The following is an 18,849-nucleotide window of genomic DNA, read 5'->3' on the forward strand; positions in this document are numbered from 1 at the left end:
TGCAATACGTGAAAGACAAAATTCCTAAGGCAAAACATTTCTTGGTTTGCCACAAAATAACCTGCTCGTGTCCAGCGTTCCTACTGACCACCTATTAAAAAAAACCCACAAAGCAAACAAAATCCAACAAAAAACCCCAAAAAATCCGTCACCAAAAATCTTCAACCTGCCCTACAACCAAAACCCCTCCCCTGCACAGCTCCCTCAATGTTATCACTCCAATAAATACAAAACCTAAGATTTCTTTTTTCCCTTAAGTATGAATTCTACGTTCTCTCAGGTATCATGGTCCCACCACAGCTACCACCACTAAAGATAATATTCCTGGTGCCATTTGTAGGGAATGGTGAACAGAAAGGGGCACCAGGACAGGTAGCAAACTGTGAAAAATCTTAACAGCATGTTGTTGACACAGTAATCAATAAAAAAAAAATCCACCCCCCAACTCACTGCCAGCTGATTTTGGAATTAATTGTACTTTTCTGATGAACGGGGCAAATTCAGCTTTCATGTATCACCTGTGAAGGTAACGCTGCCCCAAATGTCAGGTTACATAAGGACTGTTTTCTTTTCAACCAAAGGGACACTGGTTTTTTTCCTTAATGTAAGCCCAAAGGCCAAGTAATTTTCAACAGCACTGGTGTTCTTGCCAGAGTTTATGGCAATGGGATAATGGAGCAGTCAAGGGTTCTCACAGTAGTTTGCAAGTCTTAACTGCAGCAATGTTAAAAACAGCAAAAGCAGTAATTGATTTTGAAAAAACACTGGGAGTTGATTTTATGCTTGTTAAACAGCACTCTAGCAATTATCTTGATCATCAACATCTTAAAATAGTAAAAATTAATTTTGTGCTTAAATTGCTTACATAAAATACAGATGATTTATGTTAATGCTCTAAAATTGAGAAAAACATGGAATATATGACCTTCAGACTCTCATCTTCCCCCTTTGCCTGAAGACTCTTACTGACAATGACTCTTACTGACAATGACTCATCTGTTGGCAATGGTTTATTCTTAGCAATTACAGACTTAACATGAATGTTTAAATACCATCAAAAACATTATGATATTTCAAAGTACATTAATGCAACGTTGGTACAATCTGTGAAATCCAGAGCAATCACAAGCAAATACCAGATGAAAAGTTACTTCCACTTTCTGCCTCAGTGTAAATGGGGAGCTCAAAGTGGGCAAAGAGCCCCAGGAAAGGGTCTGTGCTCAAGGCCAGTCACTGCCAGGCTGGACTCTAAACCCCATAACTGTCCTCTAAAATCCTGGATCCTTTTAAAAAGATCCACAAAACAAAAAAAAAGGCACAACAAGACAAACGTGTCTCTTCATTGCTTAGGGTTACTTATCTTTCTTTTGTGAAAAGATGAGATACTCAGTCTCAGAGAAGGAGACAGACATTGTGTGAAAACATCCTTTCACACTCTTTCATCATATCCCTTCCTCATTTTTTTCTCCCCACGCTTGTGCATAACCACTGCACCAACACTTTGCTTCATTCTCTTCACTAAGGAAGCATTTTCTGACTTGCCTCTCACATTCTTGTCACTCAGAGCTCTGGCTCAAGGTGTTTTTTATAAATCTCAGTCAGACTGGCTTTTAAAGAAGCTACTGCCCCACTTGCTCTACTCGTAGTCTACTCCTCAACTGACACATTCTGATGTATAAACTGATACGTTTCAATCAGCAACAATCTGTTTTCAAAGCAGATCAGTCTCCAGGCTCTACCTTATATCCACAGCTGAGCTGAACTGAAAACAGCTGAATCTGTTTGGGACCCAGTGGATTGCTCCACTTGGTCTTTTCTCTCTTGTTCCTCCCCGTTATTCTCTTTTAAGGATTGCAACCTCCACAGCAAAGGAAGCAAACCAGAAATGGAAGGTCTGCCCAGCCCTCTGCCCCAGGGTAAGCTGCTTTCTTTGCTGCCATTTGTTTTTGTGATTTAACCACACGCCACATAAAAGCAATAGCATCATGATGTTTTGCACTAAAAAAGATGATTTTTTTCTGTTTTCAAACTACTAATTCGGTGTTTTTCCTATTTGTAACTGGTGCTTCGAAAATTTGAAGTTTAGTATGCTCAAAATCCTCGTAATAAGGGACTGATTTATTTTGCAAAGTTGTGAACGTCAAACACAGTAAATTATTTAGACTGAATTACCATAGAATCTATTTAAATACTTGATTCACTGATAGAATTGCAAATTTTATGGCACAGCAGGAAAAGGTTATCTATTCCTTGATCAATTTCTATCAAAAATTAAAATGCAGAAGTTTCTTCTACTACTTGATTAAAACATGACTACCTTCCTGAAAATTTAATCTCGTTTTGTCCCAACTTCTTTAAAAATAAAACCAAAAGTACTTCAGCATTTCTTTTATTCCCTATCATGACACACTAAATCTATCCCAAAGTTTAAGGCAGCAGAACCACCCAAACTCTCACATAATCCCTTTCTCAACACAGTGATCTACCTCTACCTCCCCGTGCTCTCTTTCACCATTCACTGCACATAATCTTTCCTACTCCTGGGCAGAATCATCCTCTCCAATCACAATTTCCAACTCTACCCATCTCTGCAGGTGAAACTTTGGACTCTGGATGAAAAAGGAAGCCTGACGAGAGAAATAGTTCCCACTATCGCAAATACTGGAAGGAAAAAATGAGAACAGTCCTCTACTCTTTCAAATCTTGGACCATGTGATTCTGACAGCCTTGCAAATATAACTTCCAGAAAAACAAGAAAGGGTGCCACAAGATTCTTGACAACAAAAAATGGAATGCATTCAGTAGGTTTTGGGAAAGATTAATATGCAGAAATATGTTTATAAATTACACTTAATTACAAAATTCTCAGCCTTGTAGGTTTATTTTCCCAGCATATGCAGCTCTGTTAAACGAAACCTAATTTCTCTAAGACACACACAGCTAAATTTAGAGGCCAGAAAGGAAAAAAAAAAAAGGGCAAATTTGTTAAATGGAGGGAGATAAAGTGACAGATTACAATTACAGACCAAAACAGAATGTAAGCAGTAAAAAGTCTGAAGGAGCACAGAAGAAACAAAGTGCTGTATTACCACAAATAATATCCAACTAATTAGCCAGAAAATGTTGCCTTAGAAGCTGACTCTCAAACCAGGAAACAAAAGAATGATTAAGTGCTAGAAAAGCAAAAATGATATAAAAATATGAAAACATTATTTTGCATTAAAATTTTCTATTTTCCTAATTTTAAGAGCTTCCAGTTGACAATAGGGCAGATAGGGGAAAAAACAGAAACAAAAAAATTTAAAAAATCAAGTAATCCAAGCTGCTAATTATTCTTTCATTTTTTCCTTCCACTTTCTGTACATCCTCAGTCTCCCCATGCAGTTCACTTAATCTAACGAGAGCTCCACACTGAGTTTTTGATCTTCTGGAGTATCAGTGCTCATATGTAACATTGCTGGACTCTTCTGAGTATATGTAGCACCTCACACACCTCAAATCCAATCCTTATTCTGTTTAGAGACACTTCACACTTCTCTTTCTATAGCAGGTGGTGTTTAACTGCTCTATCCTTATGCATTCCTTGCAGTTTTAAGATGCAACACAACTTTTAAGAAATGTTAATTCAATTTGGAAGGAGTCAAAACCTACCTTTAAACTAGACTCATAGTCTGTGTTCACTTTGAACATAAGCCCAAGTCGCAAATGAATTTCCTTGGCTCGACAAAAGCTGGGATCAACATAAAGCGCCTCCTGAAATGCTTTAATTGCCCTGAAAGAAAAACACAGAATAAAAAATTATTTTTTACTCAAGTATTACTTTATAATCAATGTTATTTATATGACTAACAGAAAGTGGATCAGAAAGCACTGTTGCAGAAGAACACATCAAAATAATGGTTTACAAGTAACGCTTTTGGTGCATGGCTTTTGATTCTTCAAAGATTGGGTAATTCTGTACTCCAGATATCCTGCTGTATTTGAAAGTCTAATTTTTCCTATTAGTTTAGAGAAAGTAATTTGCTGCATGAAATACAGTATCACATCTGATATTTCAGAAAGGATGACTCACGAATTAGCACAACTTTAGAACAATAAACACAATACAGAGATTGTTCATGTCACTACCAACAGCCAGGTTGCTTTTGATTCCAATAGTGCAGCAGCAGCAGGAGAAGAGAAGGCCTAGGAGAGATCAGGCACATCTCCTCTCACTGCATCAACCTGCTCCTTTTTCCTCTTTCTCCTCCCTTCCCTAGCACCAGTGCCATGCAGGGACTCAGCTAACACCTACTGCTCCATTACTTCCGAGTCACTCAATTACTCCCAGGAAAACACAGATACAAAAGCCTGCCACTTCCTCCCCTCTGTAACTTGCTTTCACATTCCCATGATAGGTGAAAATGCCTCCGATTCTACTTCAAATCCTCTCCCACATGCCCCTGTTAATGACGGCACTGTACCAGACAAAATAAAAATGCCATCTAGCAACTCTATCTTGGAGCAGAAACAACGTGACTCTAAACAGGACTGTGTTGTCTCTCAGGACAACTGCATAAAACTGGGACAGCTGAAATGCAACTAAAAGTTAATAGAATTAAAGTCACAGAGGAATTGAGAAAGAAGCTAAGACTCATTGTTGCCTGAAATGCAATGACAGATTGAAACAAAATACCTTCACCTACACCACTGCTCACACAAGAACTAGTCCCAGTTTAAGGTAGGTTTGAGCCCCCAGGCCAGGGAGCACAGTCCCATCTGCTGTCCCAGGGATACTCAGAGATCCAGGTCAAGTAGGCAGATGACAGGACAGTCTCTGGGGAGAGCTGTTCCCACAGGGACATGGGACAGGAATTGCCCACAGTGCCTAAAATCACACACTGCTTAGGAACACTGACTTAATCCCTCTCTCCACACGCAGTATTATTTATGAGGAAAAAAAGGTAAGCAGCTGCAATGGGAAATTCAATTAACGTTTTTCATACTTTTTTATTTAGAAAACACATAAATGATCATTTTTTAATCCATCAGCAAAAATGCTTCTGCTCTAAAATTCTTACGGGCTTTTTTCTCATTGACGGCAAGCCAAAGGTACAGAACTTCCTCTAGACAATGCAACAACTGTTCATACCTAAAGCATTATTTCACTTCTTTAAATAGAAGTTAAGAGCAGATGAGCTTAAAAAAGTATTACATTTCTATTGCAGAACCGAAGCTTCCTTTATTACAACCCTTCAGAGAGACTTTGCTTACCCAGTACCCTACTTTTCTGCCTACACAAGGAAAATGAGCAAGTGAAGAGCTAAAGGGACAAACCTGTACCAGGCTCAGCAGTCTCTCACATCTCATCTAAACCTCCCTGGAATCATATGGGTGGTGGTGAATCACACACCCCAGAATGTACACTGATTTCAAAACAAACAAGGACCCATGTCTCATAACAGTACATTCATCATCATCACCTCCAAGAACCCTGCTCAAACTGGAAAGCCAAAGACTGATACTAAATACCAGCACAGATTTTAAGCCAGGCTTTTGTTCTGCCAAAGGAAAGATTCTGTGATTATGTATTTGCATTTCTTGTCTTAACTCTAATCTGGTACTTGGCATGTTAGCCACTGGTATTTAAAATCCATTATTTTTATCTTGTTTGAAGGTAGTATCCTAAGTTCAAAAAAAAAGAAGAAAACCACTGTCTTATCAAAGTCACAACAAAAATCAGGAATAAAGACATTGCAGTTCTGTAACAGAGATTGTGACTATGCTCATAGACACTTTGGGAACTTTGCATTCTTCCTTTTAGCTATCTTCCTTGGTCAGAAAACAGTATTTCTGTATTTCTCCTATGTCATGTCTCAGTTGTAAAAACCACAGAAAGGTGGACTTCTAAAAAAGCTTAAGGTAATCTGTAAGAGACAAAAGTATTCCTGTAGTCTTTTGCTTACAGAACAGGAAATATTATTCATTGCCACAGTTGAGCAAAAGAATTAAACAAAGCCACAAAAATTACAAAATATTTTTAAGGACAGTTTTGAAATTTAGTTTGAATGTATGCTTTCACTCAAAAAAACCAAGAATGTTGCCTTCTCCAGTCTTACAGAGGAGTACAGCACCTAAAAACCAGTAAGTTGTAATCAGTGGACAACATAAAAAGGTTGTGTCACATGCAGCACAGAACCTGCTGGTTCACACCTCTCCAAGGTTTGTGTAAGGTTTATCTCTGTGCAGACTAAACTAATTAAAAATCAGGTTTTATCCTCTACTTAACTCTAGTGTTAATTCCATAGTTATTTTACAATTTGTAGTTTTTCCAGGATGAAAAGCATGAATAATAACAAATAGAAATTACTTTCACTACTTCTGTAAAAAGGGGCATCCTAAAGATTTCACCAAGGAAGTGATTTGAAAGAATATTTTCAGCAATTTTTACCAGTGGTAGGGGCTCATGTCTAATTTGGTTACTATAGCCTCATTTCAAATAGTCAGTAGAATTTTTTAATGGAATAAAATACTCAACCTGTGAAAAGACATTTACTCTTTAACTCTTACAGACAGGCAAGCAATTTTACATCATAGCTGAATTAATATTGATGTAATTTCACCTACAGGAAACACTTAAAATAGCAACATGCTCAGGAATACCGGACACATCAAGAACATCAACTACAGTAAAAACCTCTGTTTTATTCTGGGATTGCCTGTTTTCCACTGCCATGCCCAGAGCTCCAGACTTGGTCCCTCACCACATCAACAGCAGAACATCTGTTGCATCACTGACACCCATTTCAGTTTGGAGTGGTCAGTAACACCCAACACAGACACACTGGGTACAGGTTGGCACAAGAAGGACGTGGAAAGCAGGAGCAAGTGTTGTGGTAGTAAAGGGAAACAGGAGAGAACATGGCCCAGTGTTGGAAGCTTCAGTCCTTCCCAGCCCATCTGTTTGATGGGTTGAGTGGGGCCTTCCAGATACAGCTGGAGTCACTTGAGTCTCGTACAGATCTTTGTTTTCTCTGAAACATCACTAATCCCATTTCTGTTCTCTGTCCAAGCTTACATCCAGAAAGATACGGGTCTAGAGGATCCAAGGCATCAAAGTTACCCAGATGTTTTCCCTCAAAGCTCTTTTATGGTTTGAACAAAACCAGAGGAGCAGATACGACCAAACAGCTGCGTGATCTGTCGCATACGAAGCAGAACTTGGCTTCAGAGTCCTCCTTCAGGGATGATGGCACAGAGCCTTCCTCAAGTAGGTTGAGTGTCTCCACCACTAAGTAACTGCCCTTCGTGCAAAGACAGAACTTTTAATTTTACTCCTTCAGCAGACTAAACAAACACGAGTCCACAGGAGATATTACTGAACGAAGGGCCGGGCGCCCTCGCACTGCAGAAATAAATGAGAGTCTCCAAATTCAGCAAGAGACGACTCTCCTTTTGTTCCCTGATGACACTGCCAACTGCGTGGTAAGAAAATACATTGGCTGAGTCTACGAGAATTGATTAAAATCAAATAAGGATTTTTCTCCAAGCATGAGAGCATTTCTACCAACAGGCAGGAAAGGCTATCTAGCACTCAGCAAAATGGGAAAACAGGCCTGGAAAACAGGCACTATGAGGGATGAAAAGCACCTCTGGACTTTCATTTTACACAGCACTGCTACGGCAATTCAGGAAAAGTAAAAATGACATGAATCTTCACCTCTAAATCAAGACTTCCAGGATCAATACTTCAGCTATCTTCCCACCCACTAATCTATACAACAATGCCTACCGTTATGAAAGTGAAGAAACCAGATGAATAATAATTAATAGATGATTATATTAAACATTTAGTGAACTCTCATAAGACTTTTATTGGATGGCTATGCTTGAACAGACTGTGAATAAAATCAGCTTTGTACTAGGCAAAAGAATGTAATAAAAGAGCAACAATTTAACTATTCAAAAGTTAACACTTTTGTACCTTTCAAACAAAAACCATGAAAATCAGAATGAGCCTACAAAATAAAAGAACCTAACATTATTCTAATACACCACTTGATGCAGCTGGAGTGAAACTTTCTTTTTCTTATTCTTATCGTCTTTCAATTTTCTGACCACCTATTCTAATCCTCATGTCATTTAATGAAAGTGATGTGAGCTATGATTAATTCCTATTTGAAACTCATAATCATAGTTTGAACATACACAAAATGTACACACACAGCAGTACTCAGGCAGTGCAGTTTATGAAATACTTTTACAGTCTTTAGCTACAACTCCTCTGTCCACAGGGTTGCAACAGTTGAATGGTGAAATATTTTGAGCAGCAAAGTCTCAGAACAGCAGCTGAGAGTAGGGGTTTTTTTCCTATCATTAGCAGAGTTTTCATCAGTCCAATAAGTGGTTTGCTGTACAATCACAGAAAGACAACAAAAAGAAAGTCAATTTGATGTCAAGATCCAATTCTGAATCTGAGTTGGAAAGTCAGAAGCAGACATGGTGGTCCCAGATATCGTGATATTCAGATATCAACAATGATGACAGTGCTTCTGCTTTGGCAAGGATCACTGCACATGGGTCAAGAAGTTCCACTCAGAGATGACCAATTTTCCTCAGGCAGTCTCCATCTTCAGCCATGATGGAGGTGGAAAAAAGGGTCTGGATCATCTCTTGCATCTTTAGCTTTTTTTCAAGGTCAATGCTGAAGGAGTGAGTTTTACACAATACTCAATTTTTACAGCAGATAAGGAAACCCTGGACTGAGGTGAGGAGCCTCAGGGCAATGAGCCTAAAATGGGGTAAGGGTGACTGATCTCAGCTTCCTGCAAGGTGTTTCTAAGGAATCCTGTGTCTTTCTCACACACATTGTCCAGCAATTTGCAAGGTGACAGTCACTGAAAACACTGTAGGCTGGCCTTGGAGCACCACAGTTGGCACACTGGGATCCTGTTAAATCCATTCCAGGACACAACAGCAGAGCTTGGACTCCATCCTTCCATTTTGATGGAAGCCAGTGTAAACCAGCAGATGACAGACCAGTCAGACTCAGAATCCTCACTAAAGTAAAGAAAAACTTTGCCATCCAAGCCACTACACTTGGATGCAGGTATTGCACAGGAATGAGGGGTAGCCTTGGATTAACTACTGAAATTCTTTTATGTTCAATCTAAAAGACAACTACAGAGGACATGAAATTATTCAAGTGATGTGACTATCTCAGCTAACCCTATTCTACCTGTTGTCTAACAACAGTGAAAATCAGACAACCACTTTACTTACTGCTTGATGGTAAATGGTGTAAAAGAAGGGAGTATCAAAATTTGAGATCCCTAAGACCTATTTTACTATACTCAATTCAATTTATGAAGTTATTCCCTTATGGCAAATCTTACTGTTTTAATTGCATGGAATAGCTTTCTCTTGCAATGTTTGTATATACGCTGAGAACATTCAGTACTTGCACAAACAGTCAAACAAAATGACCAACATAAAATGCTGTATCAGCTAGGATTTGTACTTAAGATAATGCTGTAAAGCTGCATTAGGATATAAATGAGTGTACAATATTGAATTACAGTGAATTGCATATGCGTCTTGGATCTAATCCAACACTTCATTTTATGAAAGCTGGAAAACTTAAGAAATAATGTCAAAAAATACGAACAAGAATTCTAAAGTTAACCTTATTCCCACTTGCTTTTTTATTATCCCTGTTTACATGAGACATGAAAAAACCTCAAGCACTTCCTCACCCCTTCCTTTTAGGAGGACTATGTACTTGCTTCTCATTAAAATCTCTGAATATCTAAAGTGGCGTCAATAAAAAAAAAATGGATGAAGCATGATAGCTTAAACCACCTTAAACAGCCTAGAAGTTTCCTCTACCTGCTTGAAATATAAAGATCTGTGTCCTATGACCATAAACAGATGGAAAAAATGCAGCAGGAAATAATGCAGTTTGATCAGCATTTCACTTTGAAAGAAGGAGGATTCTCCTTCCAAACTGCAAGAGACTCCTGAGGAGGATTAAGGTCTACCAGGAACATCCCCTGTAAATGACTTGCTCTCATCTCCACATTTATTGTGATTTTGTCACACCTAAACACCCACAACCACACATCCCAAAGAAAACACAGAAAAAGAGCGAGGAAAGGTACTTGAAGGGGTTAAAAATCAATATTGCACATAAAGGTGTAAGATTTTATCTACATTAGATTTTCTTCCTCTAAAAATTCTACCAAATACTTTAATGATACACAGCTTTCTTAGTATCACACCATATGTAACTTTTTTGTACAAATGAAATGGCAAATATGATTATTCTACACAACCTTAAAACATAAGCTTTATGTGCAGTTATGCCAGTTAAGGCACCAGCTTATACTCATGTTCTCAACAACCTCACTTAAAGGTATGGAAGAAAAAAAGTCTAAATTAGTTCAAACCTCTAATTTATTAATACTTAGGCCTCACAACCACCTGACTTTGCTGCTACATCCGCTGTAAGGTGCTAAATAGCACAATCTGCTAATGGCAAAAGCCTGTGTTGAACAGGTGGTTATATGAAAGATTAACTACTCTAAATCTAAGTGCTTTGTGTTATTTAATTTTATCTACCACTTTCACAGTGCAAGTTGTAACAAGATCCACCTTGTAAGACCTTGTGCACAGAATACTTCTGAATGCTAAATGCTGAAGACAAGACTGCATAAGAAACAGAGCAATCTGGAACTTGGTGAAATTCAGCCAAGGTTGATCCCAATCTTAAACAGTGCATTCTCAGGTTTTCTGAAAACTTTTCTGTTCTTCTCTTGTTAATTAGAATGCAATAGAATTGCATGTCACATACAATACATGGCATTCATTTCACCGCTATGAATAAAAAAAGCAGTAAATTGCAAGATTAAAAAAAAAAAATCCATGTTTCGAGCTCATGACTTAACCAACCTATTTTAATTTGAGAAATAAAAGTTTATGTGCATTTTCCTGAGGAAAGCAAAAATCTTTTGTCTTACAGATACATAAAAACAATTTACTGAGGGGTGGAGGGAGAAATCCTACCTCACTGCTCCAACCCATCAGTTGGTGGTCACTGAGTGTCTCTGTAACTGCAGTCATGCTTAGCTCAGTGAGACAGTGAACCTTTCTAGTAATCAATCAAGTAGTAAAGTCACACTTACTGTGCTGACACTTTCCACACTGACTGTAACAAAGCACTGATATCAACACTACACCCTTCTGACATTTTTGCAATGACACTGACTTCATTCCCTGCAGGAATAAACCCCAGTGAAAGTCTGAGGACCTTTCAGTAGAACCCCAGTGACCGAGTCCATTCTGTTCGCTGTTCACCACTCTCATCACAGACAAGGCAGAACCAAAAGCTCAACTGAAAACCACCCTCCCTCCACGCCCAGCAGCCCTGCTCAGTCCCCAAAGCCAGGACAGAAATTACAACTCTTTAACTCTCAGTTTTTACATCAGTTTTAAACACCCTGACTCAAGTCTGGGTGTGCTGCTTCTCACGTCCAAAACTCTGCCCTGATGTAAAAATTTCTGACTACCAAGTGAAATGAAAACAATCCCATTTTCCCACTTCTTTTCCAAGATGAAAGTTTTTTGTAAACAGGCTTTCCAACATGCACAGGCTACAGGCTGTTGATAACAACAATTCACAAAAGCCTGCTGAGTCATTCTGCTCCATCCCCTTTGCTGAAGCCTGTTACAGGGAGCTAAAATTCTCCTGTCAGTGCTTTCCCTTTTCAACCAACTGCTGTGGCTGCCCCGAGTCAGGTATGTGACCCAGGACAGTTTCACCTGCAAACATCGTATCTCTAATAAAACCAAAAATAAACTATGGCACACTCACACTGAACTGAAGGTGAAATACTCACACACCCATGAAACACCACAAAAACTATCAATTTATTCCAACTTACCATTGAAAGGCATTGTAATGGAAGTAGACCAAACCAAGGCCATATAAAAAGGCAGCATTCTGTAAAGGAAAGAAACAGTGTTTAAAACCCAGATTAGACAACCACATGCTCTAAGATTCAGTTTCCAGTATTTTATTCATCCTTTGACATTCTATTTCCATTACAAGATACGCGTATTTAAAATTCACCTTGAACAGGAAGAACCAAAAAGAAGGAATGAAAATATGGGTAGACACTAAAAAAAAGTGATTCTCCATGATCACAAAAAAGGGGATATTTTTGGAGGAAAAGTAATAATAATATTCAAGCACTTTTACACCAGAGAAACCGATGTGCTCTGTTCTACTTGTCCAAAAGCAGGGAAGGAAATGATGCAGTGGAAATCTTTGGCAATTTAATATAATAATAATAATAATAAAAAATTTATTACCAAACATCATTTCATACTCATAATAATTTATACTTACATAGAAGTAAACAAAGCTACACACTGTAATTTGTGTCTAATGTAGAACATTAATTAAATGAACCTGAGAATATGCTTAAGGAAATGTCACTTTTCTGAATACCAAAAAAATACAAACCATCAGCTTCAAACCTATGACAATCATATTTCTTCATCATTAATCAAATTTCTATTTCCTATCTCCCTATTCTGCTGAAGGGAAAAACCAAACCAAAACAACAAAAAACATTCCCCTTCTGGAAACCCATTTTCCCTCCATTTTGTTTTCACAGAAACTGTGATTTACTTCTAAAGTGAAATTACTAATGACTTTTAATGAATGTTTAACTATCCAGTTCTATAAATAATTGATACATATTTCCTAAATTCTGAAAAATAAACAAACTGCTTTTTCTTTTGCAAAGTTAGGCCACAGCACAGTTGTTTTCTATTTAGCAGAGCTAATCCATTATTTACAGGAGACAACATTGCACATGCTGCCTGTGACACATTTTTAGGCTTTCCTTATACATAATTCTGATTCTGAAAGAGCAGGTATAGATCCCAAAGCTCTGACACATGGATAAGAGCTGGAGTTTCCATTGTTGAAGACAATGGAAGACTTCAAGATAATCCCTCTTCCACTTGCACACACTTCTTCAGCAGACCCCTTTTATAAGCAATTCCACACAAGGAATCCTAAAATTGCCTTAAAACCAATCCAGATATGAAAGTTATAACCAAATTTCTCCTATAACATAACTGGTAACCAGAAGACAACTCAAAGAGCAGCGTTCATCAGAAACAGGACCTAATATGACAATTTCATTATCCCTCATTTGCATCTTCTAAATGCAAATTAAAACCAGGGGAAATGCCAAAGATCCTTTCACCAGTACAGCTGGATCATGGCTTCAGCAATGGAGAGCTTCCAAGAAAATGCTGTGGTAGGACCAGATACTACAGCAATCAGAGCACTGGAACATGTGAACAGGAGAAGTGGAGGGGGAAGTGCATAAACAATAGAGGATGACACTTTAACACTACCATAAAACCACATTCCTGTTTAATTCAACAAAAACACAAGATGGACATCATAAAGATACAAGATCTTCCATGTTTTTTCCACTTTCCAAGTGTGCTCTGGGAACAAGAGACTAGGTGGGAAGGCAAGCTCAAAAGCTGAGCATATGTAATACCTTGATTTAAAAGTAATTTTAAATGAGGAAGTAAAATAGATTTTCACACGTGCCACATGGAAGCCTACAAAATACAGCACACCCCAGGAACCTTCACTGTGCTTGGGTCAGGCTCATCTGTAGAACAGAACTTAAAATTATCCAGTATCTCTTCTGATATTCCCCAATCTCAGTCCAGTCTATATCATCATAAAGATTGAGAATAACAGTGATCACAAAAATCCTTCTTTGCCACACTGCAAAATTCAAACAAAAAACATGCCAGACCACTAAAACCTCTTCAACCTGCAAAGAATTTAATTTCCTCTTATGGAATCCATCACAATTTACAGTCCAAGCAAGTTACAGACTCAGGATCATCTCCCTGATGATATTTTGATCCTAAGGGTTAACAGGAACCAACTTTCAAGGCACAAGAGAACCAAGATGCAGGCGATTTGTCAAAATGCAATTTACGTATCAAGTTCACATAAAGCTTTCAGATGGACCTCACGCCACTAAAATACAAATAAACCACCACTGTCCTTCATTCTGTGACTGGTTTTCCCACTCTTCTCTCACTCTCCTTTAGCCTTAAAAACCTTTTAGGACTGATCCCAAAAATATGTTAAGCTGCCACTGTCTTCTCAGTGAAAAACAGGGCAAGATTTAAGAGTTCACCTCAAATGCAGAGGTGCAAATTCTGAAATGTCAGTATGGATCATGACTTCATCTGTTCTGACACACGTGTAACCACGTGTAACACCATTAGTACTGCTTGTTCATAATATTAAGACTGATCTAATAAACTAAGATTAAAAAATATATTTTAAACTGAGTTTGAACTTGGAACACGACTTTCGCAAGGACACCACAGTGTTCCGGTGCATGGTGCTTTCCCACAAATAACTGAAGGGGAAATACACATAAAGTTCATTACTTTTGCAGAATACCAAGTTCAACATGCAGTCAAGTTCCTATTGGTAACAGCCAATATGAAAAGCTACAACAGCTTAGTGCAGATCAGGACCAAGCAGGATCATTACACAAAATTTTCATCTACAAAATGTCCTTTTTCTTAAAATCATAAGATTCTGTGACTCTGTTTACCACAACACAGCCCATCCTAAGAAATCTGTTTTCGGTTGCCTCTGCTAGTTTTATTTGACAAGTTTCTCACAAAGAATATCCATTCCATGTGTTCCAGTAAGGATTACTCTTGTAATTTTGTCCCTGCTACAAACAGCTGGTGAGGTAGAATTTAAGCCAAATTTTTTGCCTCAAAACATTTTTTTAGTGAGAAGTAGAGAACAAAATTATCTTATTACAATCCTTTGCTTGAATTTCTTGACAACCCACACAATTTCTGAAGACCTCATGCTAGCAAAACTCATTCTTTGGCTACTAACTTCTAGTTTAATTTTTATGTTATCAGAGCTTTCTTTTCACTAAAATCTAGAATAAGAAAAAGATACAGGCCAAAATAGACCGTACTTCAAACCTGAAGCTGAATGTTTGGATTTTTTCATTCTACAGCCATGCAACTAAAAGCAGAGAAATCAGAAATGCTATTTCCAAGCTGACATCATTTACATTTTCTATTAACTATCAAAAAATGTTAATATGTTTCATGCCAACCACTAGATGGCTCAAATACCTCTTTCCATTTTCCACGCTTATGCAATTTAAGAAAATTGTCAAGCTTTTATTGTGCATTCTGCTACTTACACGCACTGTTTAAGGCTGAACAACAGTTCAATTCTATTTTATAAAACAGCGTGGCATATACATTTTTGTCAACAGGTAACTCAGAAGGCAAAAATACATCTCTATGTACCTTTTTAGGCAACTGATCTGAAGAAGCATATTTGAGACTTTTAGTCTTGTCTGTTTTGAGCAATCAAGCAAAAAAAAAAAACCAACCAATGAGGAAGACTCCACCCATCTCACGGGCCTTCTATCAAACAACTGGTTTATAATCTCTTTGAAGCAGCAGATGGAAACAGATCCCCAACATTCCAGGAGTTCTGTTCTCCAGGCATTTCAGGCCAAGTCCACACAAAGCCTTTTTCTCCATCTTTAAGGGTGCAGGCAGCACACCCAGCAGAAAGACACAGCCCAGCCCATCACAGTGACACTTTAATAAACATAGGGCCAGAAAAATGCACCTGTCCCATCTAACAAATGGCCACACTCACATTCAGATCACAGACACCCATCTTGGAATGACTCTACAAATGTATGGCTGCCACATCTGGGCCCAGATGTTCTCCACCAGTAACACACTTATCTGTCACATGCAGTTGAGACCCTGTTACTGCCTCCAAATTCGTGTTTTATAAACACAAGACTTAACCAAGAAGTTATGCTTGCAAATGAAAATCTCTCCAGCAGGCACTCCTAGAGAGTACAAAAAGATGTTAAAGACCCAGAGCAGTCTCAGGGCAGCATCCAGCCAGGGCCTTGCCATTTAAAAAGGGAAAGGAACAGTTTTTGCCATAGTTCCATGGTACTGCTGATTCAGAAACATTCCCAAACATTGCCTCTCGTTTGTGCTGACACAAGCATTTTTAGAGTACTACAGCCAACTGAATGACAGAACTGATCTGAGTTATTAATAACCAGATGAAAAGGATTATTTAACTGGATCATTCTCCCAGGCAAGTTCACTGGTAGCCCCCCATAAACAACAGCATTAGCACAAGTAAAAGATTGGAACATAAGTAAAAGCCCTCTAAGCCAACACTGCTACAACCAAAATGCAAATCAAACCTACAGTGACTTTTCAAACACTACTGAAGCCTCCTAAACTACATATCAATGTTTGACTTGAGAGAAAACAGCATCTATGGCTCAGCATGAGATGGATAAAAACATGAAATGCCATCACAGCCTCCTGTCAGCCTCCTTCATGCAGGTCCTTAACCAGTGAGACACGTGGGCAAATACACCATTTCTTCTATCAATACAAATCAATGTCTCCAAGGGGGTGTCAGAGTTTGGTGCCAGGCTCTTTGTGGTGGTGCCCAGCGACAGGACGAGGAGCAACGGCCGTAAACTGAAACACAAGAAGTTCCACCTCAATGTGAGGAAGAACTTTACACTGAGGATGGCAGAGCACTGGAAGAGGCTGCCCAGGGAGGGTGTGGAGTCTTCCTCCCTGGAGACATTCCAAACCCACCTGGACACATTCCTGAGTCACCTCCTCCAGGTGACCCTGCCTTGGGAGAGGGGGGGTTGGACTGGATGATCTCCAGAGGTCCCTTCCAACTCTAACAACTCCGTGATTCTTTGTGACTCTATGGGGAAGGGCCAGATGGAGGTAAAATAATTCACAGAATAATATGCCCTCATTATAAGGTTGGTAATATTTAGACAGAAATCAGTGTGTACTTCACCACACTACAAAATAAACAAAACAAGAGAAACAAAGTCCCCATGTAGTCGGCTAGTGGAAGTCTGAAAGAAAATTGTGGAAAAAAGATGGAGTTCAGCACCCTTAGGAGAGACCAGGGACTGTTTTTCACTTGCTTACTACTGACAGGAACCCAAGTCTTTGATGACATATTAACTCCAGCAAGGTCTGAACCCTTTCCTAAGCTGCCCAAGTCCCAGTGGAACCCACAGCCCAGCCCACGCCACTGCAGGCTGCACAAGACACACGTGGGCAGGCGGCCACTGCTCCTCAGAAAACCCAACCAGGAAAACAAGGGTTTACAGTTTACGTCGCATCCTGTGGTCACAGGGTCTCTCGGCCACCTGTTCGAAGCAAAAGAACAGTTTTTGTGTTTAAATGTGTGAATATGTTTATTTCTTTACCGGGGGAAAAAAAAAAAAAAGAAGGATGAAGTTTTAACACTGTGGTGCCTAATCCTTCCTCCTGACGCTACTCAGTACGTAGTAACAGCTCCCTGGAGAGTTTGTACAGCATAAAAAATTCCAATTGGGCTCCTGTGCACAAACAGCTCCACACCTTTGGGAGCTGACAGGCTCTAGCACAGAGACTGTAAGTGTTCAGGAAGAAGAGGGGAGGGTTCAAATAAAATTTGTTTACGTTTGTACAAACATGAAGAAGAGAGCTGCCTATCTACATTTTCTGCATGTTTCCATCACCTGCAGAAATACTCAGGTACCTGTGAGAGGAGTATTGCAGAGTAGTATCATCAGTTTTGCCTTCAAGAAATATTATAGCACCTGAAAAATCATTAGGTGATCAGGATCTCTATAATACAGCCATCTCTAACAGGCTTGCATGACCCTGCTTCTTGAGCAGTAATCACAATAGTCAAAAATCTGTTACTGGGTGTGTGCCTGCATCCCAGCAGCCATGTGGAAGAAATTAATACATAAAAATCATTATTCCTGTGACAAATATATTCTGACATATGTAATATCTTGGGAAATAACTACAAAGTAATTCCACATTGTAATATCTTGGTAAATAACTACAAAGTAATTCCTCACTGTCTTCAGGATGATCTTTTCAGAGAGTAAGTATTGCCAAAATACACCTACTAGTTGTAGAACAAAACTGGCTAATAGATCTTTCTTAATTCATAAAAAATATTTCCTTTTTTTTTTCTTTCACAGAAAAATTCTTAACAGAAGCAAAGCAGAAAAAAATGAAACTAATAAAAACCAAATAAACAAAAATCCCACATCATCTACAAAGTTTGATTTTTTTCCCCCTTTGTAAGTGGTAGGTATCTTTTAAATTACTATACTCTCCTCCCCATCCTGCTCCCTTCTCATCTCCTCTTCAGGAAAGACAGTACATTTGTCCACACCCTTTGCAACATCCCACCAGTGCTACAGTTCCACATTCCCTATAGATCCCCTCTGAATGAAAACTACTGCAACTTCTCAGCAGCGCTGCTGTCCCACCAAAACACTGCTACGGCCCCATTTTCACCCAAGGACTAAAACACACATGGCAAGACCTGCTTGAACAATCTGAAGTGGGAGCCTTGATCCAACACTGTCCCTCCAGTGGCTTTCCAGCACTATCTGTAAAAAAAGCTTCTTGTCACACAGCAAAGAACAGGGTATATGAAGAAAAGACTACAAGAAAATTATCAAAACCCACAAACAGCAACTAACTCGAGACATTAATAATTTCAAAATCCCCTGAGCAACACACTGTGCAATGCCCACTTTATAGGGAGAACTTTCATATGAAAGACAAAATGATAAAACAACAATAAATAACTCAAATCCTCCCCTTTAATGACAGAATCTGTGCAGTTTTGTAAACTGGGTATTTCCTTATCCATAAACAAACTTAGGGCCTTGGTAGAAGGGATTA

General features: G+C 38.8%; 1 protein-coding gene across 16 annotated transcripts in view; it reads right to left on the bottom strand.

Moving 5' to 3' along the window:
• The window catches only part of KDM6A (lysine demethylase 6A), a 151,577-nt gene that overhangs the window by 64,622 nt on the left and 68,106 nt on the right, over nucleotides 1–18,849 (bottom strand). For all 16 annotated transcript variants that reach the window (XR_003526412.1, XR_003526405.1, XR_003526414.1 and 13 more), the window contains exons 5-6: nucleotides 11,922–11,980; nucleotides 3,652–3,772 (exon numbers count right to left, since the gene is read on the bottom strand). Coding sequence is in view for 8 of the 16 variants with exons in the window: in XM_027635818.1 (XP_027491619.1) it covers nucleotides 3,652–3,772; nucleotides 11,922–11,980 (180 nt within the window). In the remaining 8 variants the exon portion in view is untranslated. The remainder of the gene's footprint in view (nucleotides 1–3,651; nucleotides 3,773–11,921; nucleotides 11,981–18,849) is intronic.

This window comes from Corapipo altera, unplaced genomic scaffold (genome assembly GCF_003945725.1).
Source record: "Corapipo altera isolate COAL_440 unplaced genomic scaffold, ASM394572v1 0, whole genome shotgun sequence".
In the NCBI taxonomy this organism is placed as follows: domain Eukaryota; kingdom Metazoa; phylum Chordata; class Aves; order Passeriformes; family Pipridae; genus Corapipo; species Corapipo altera.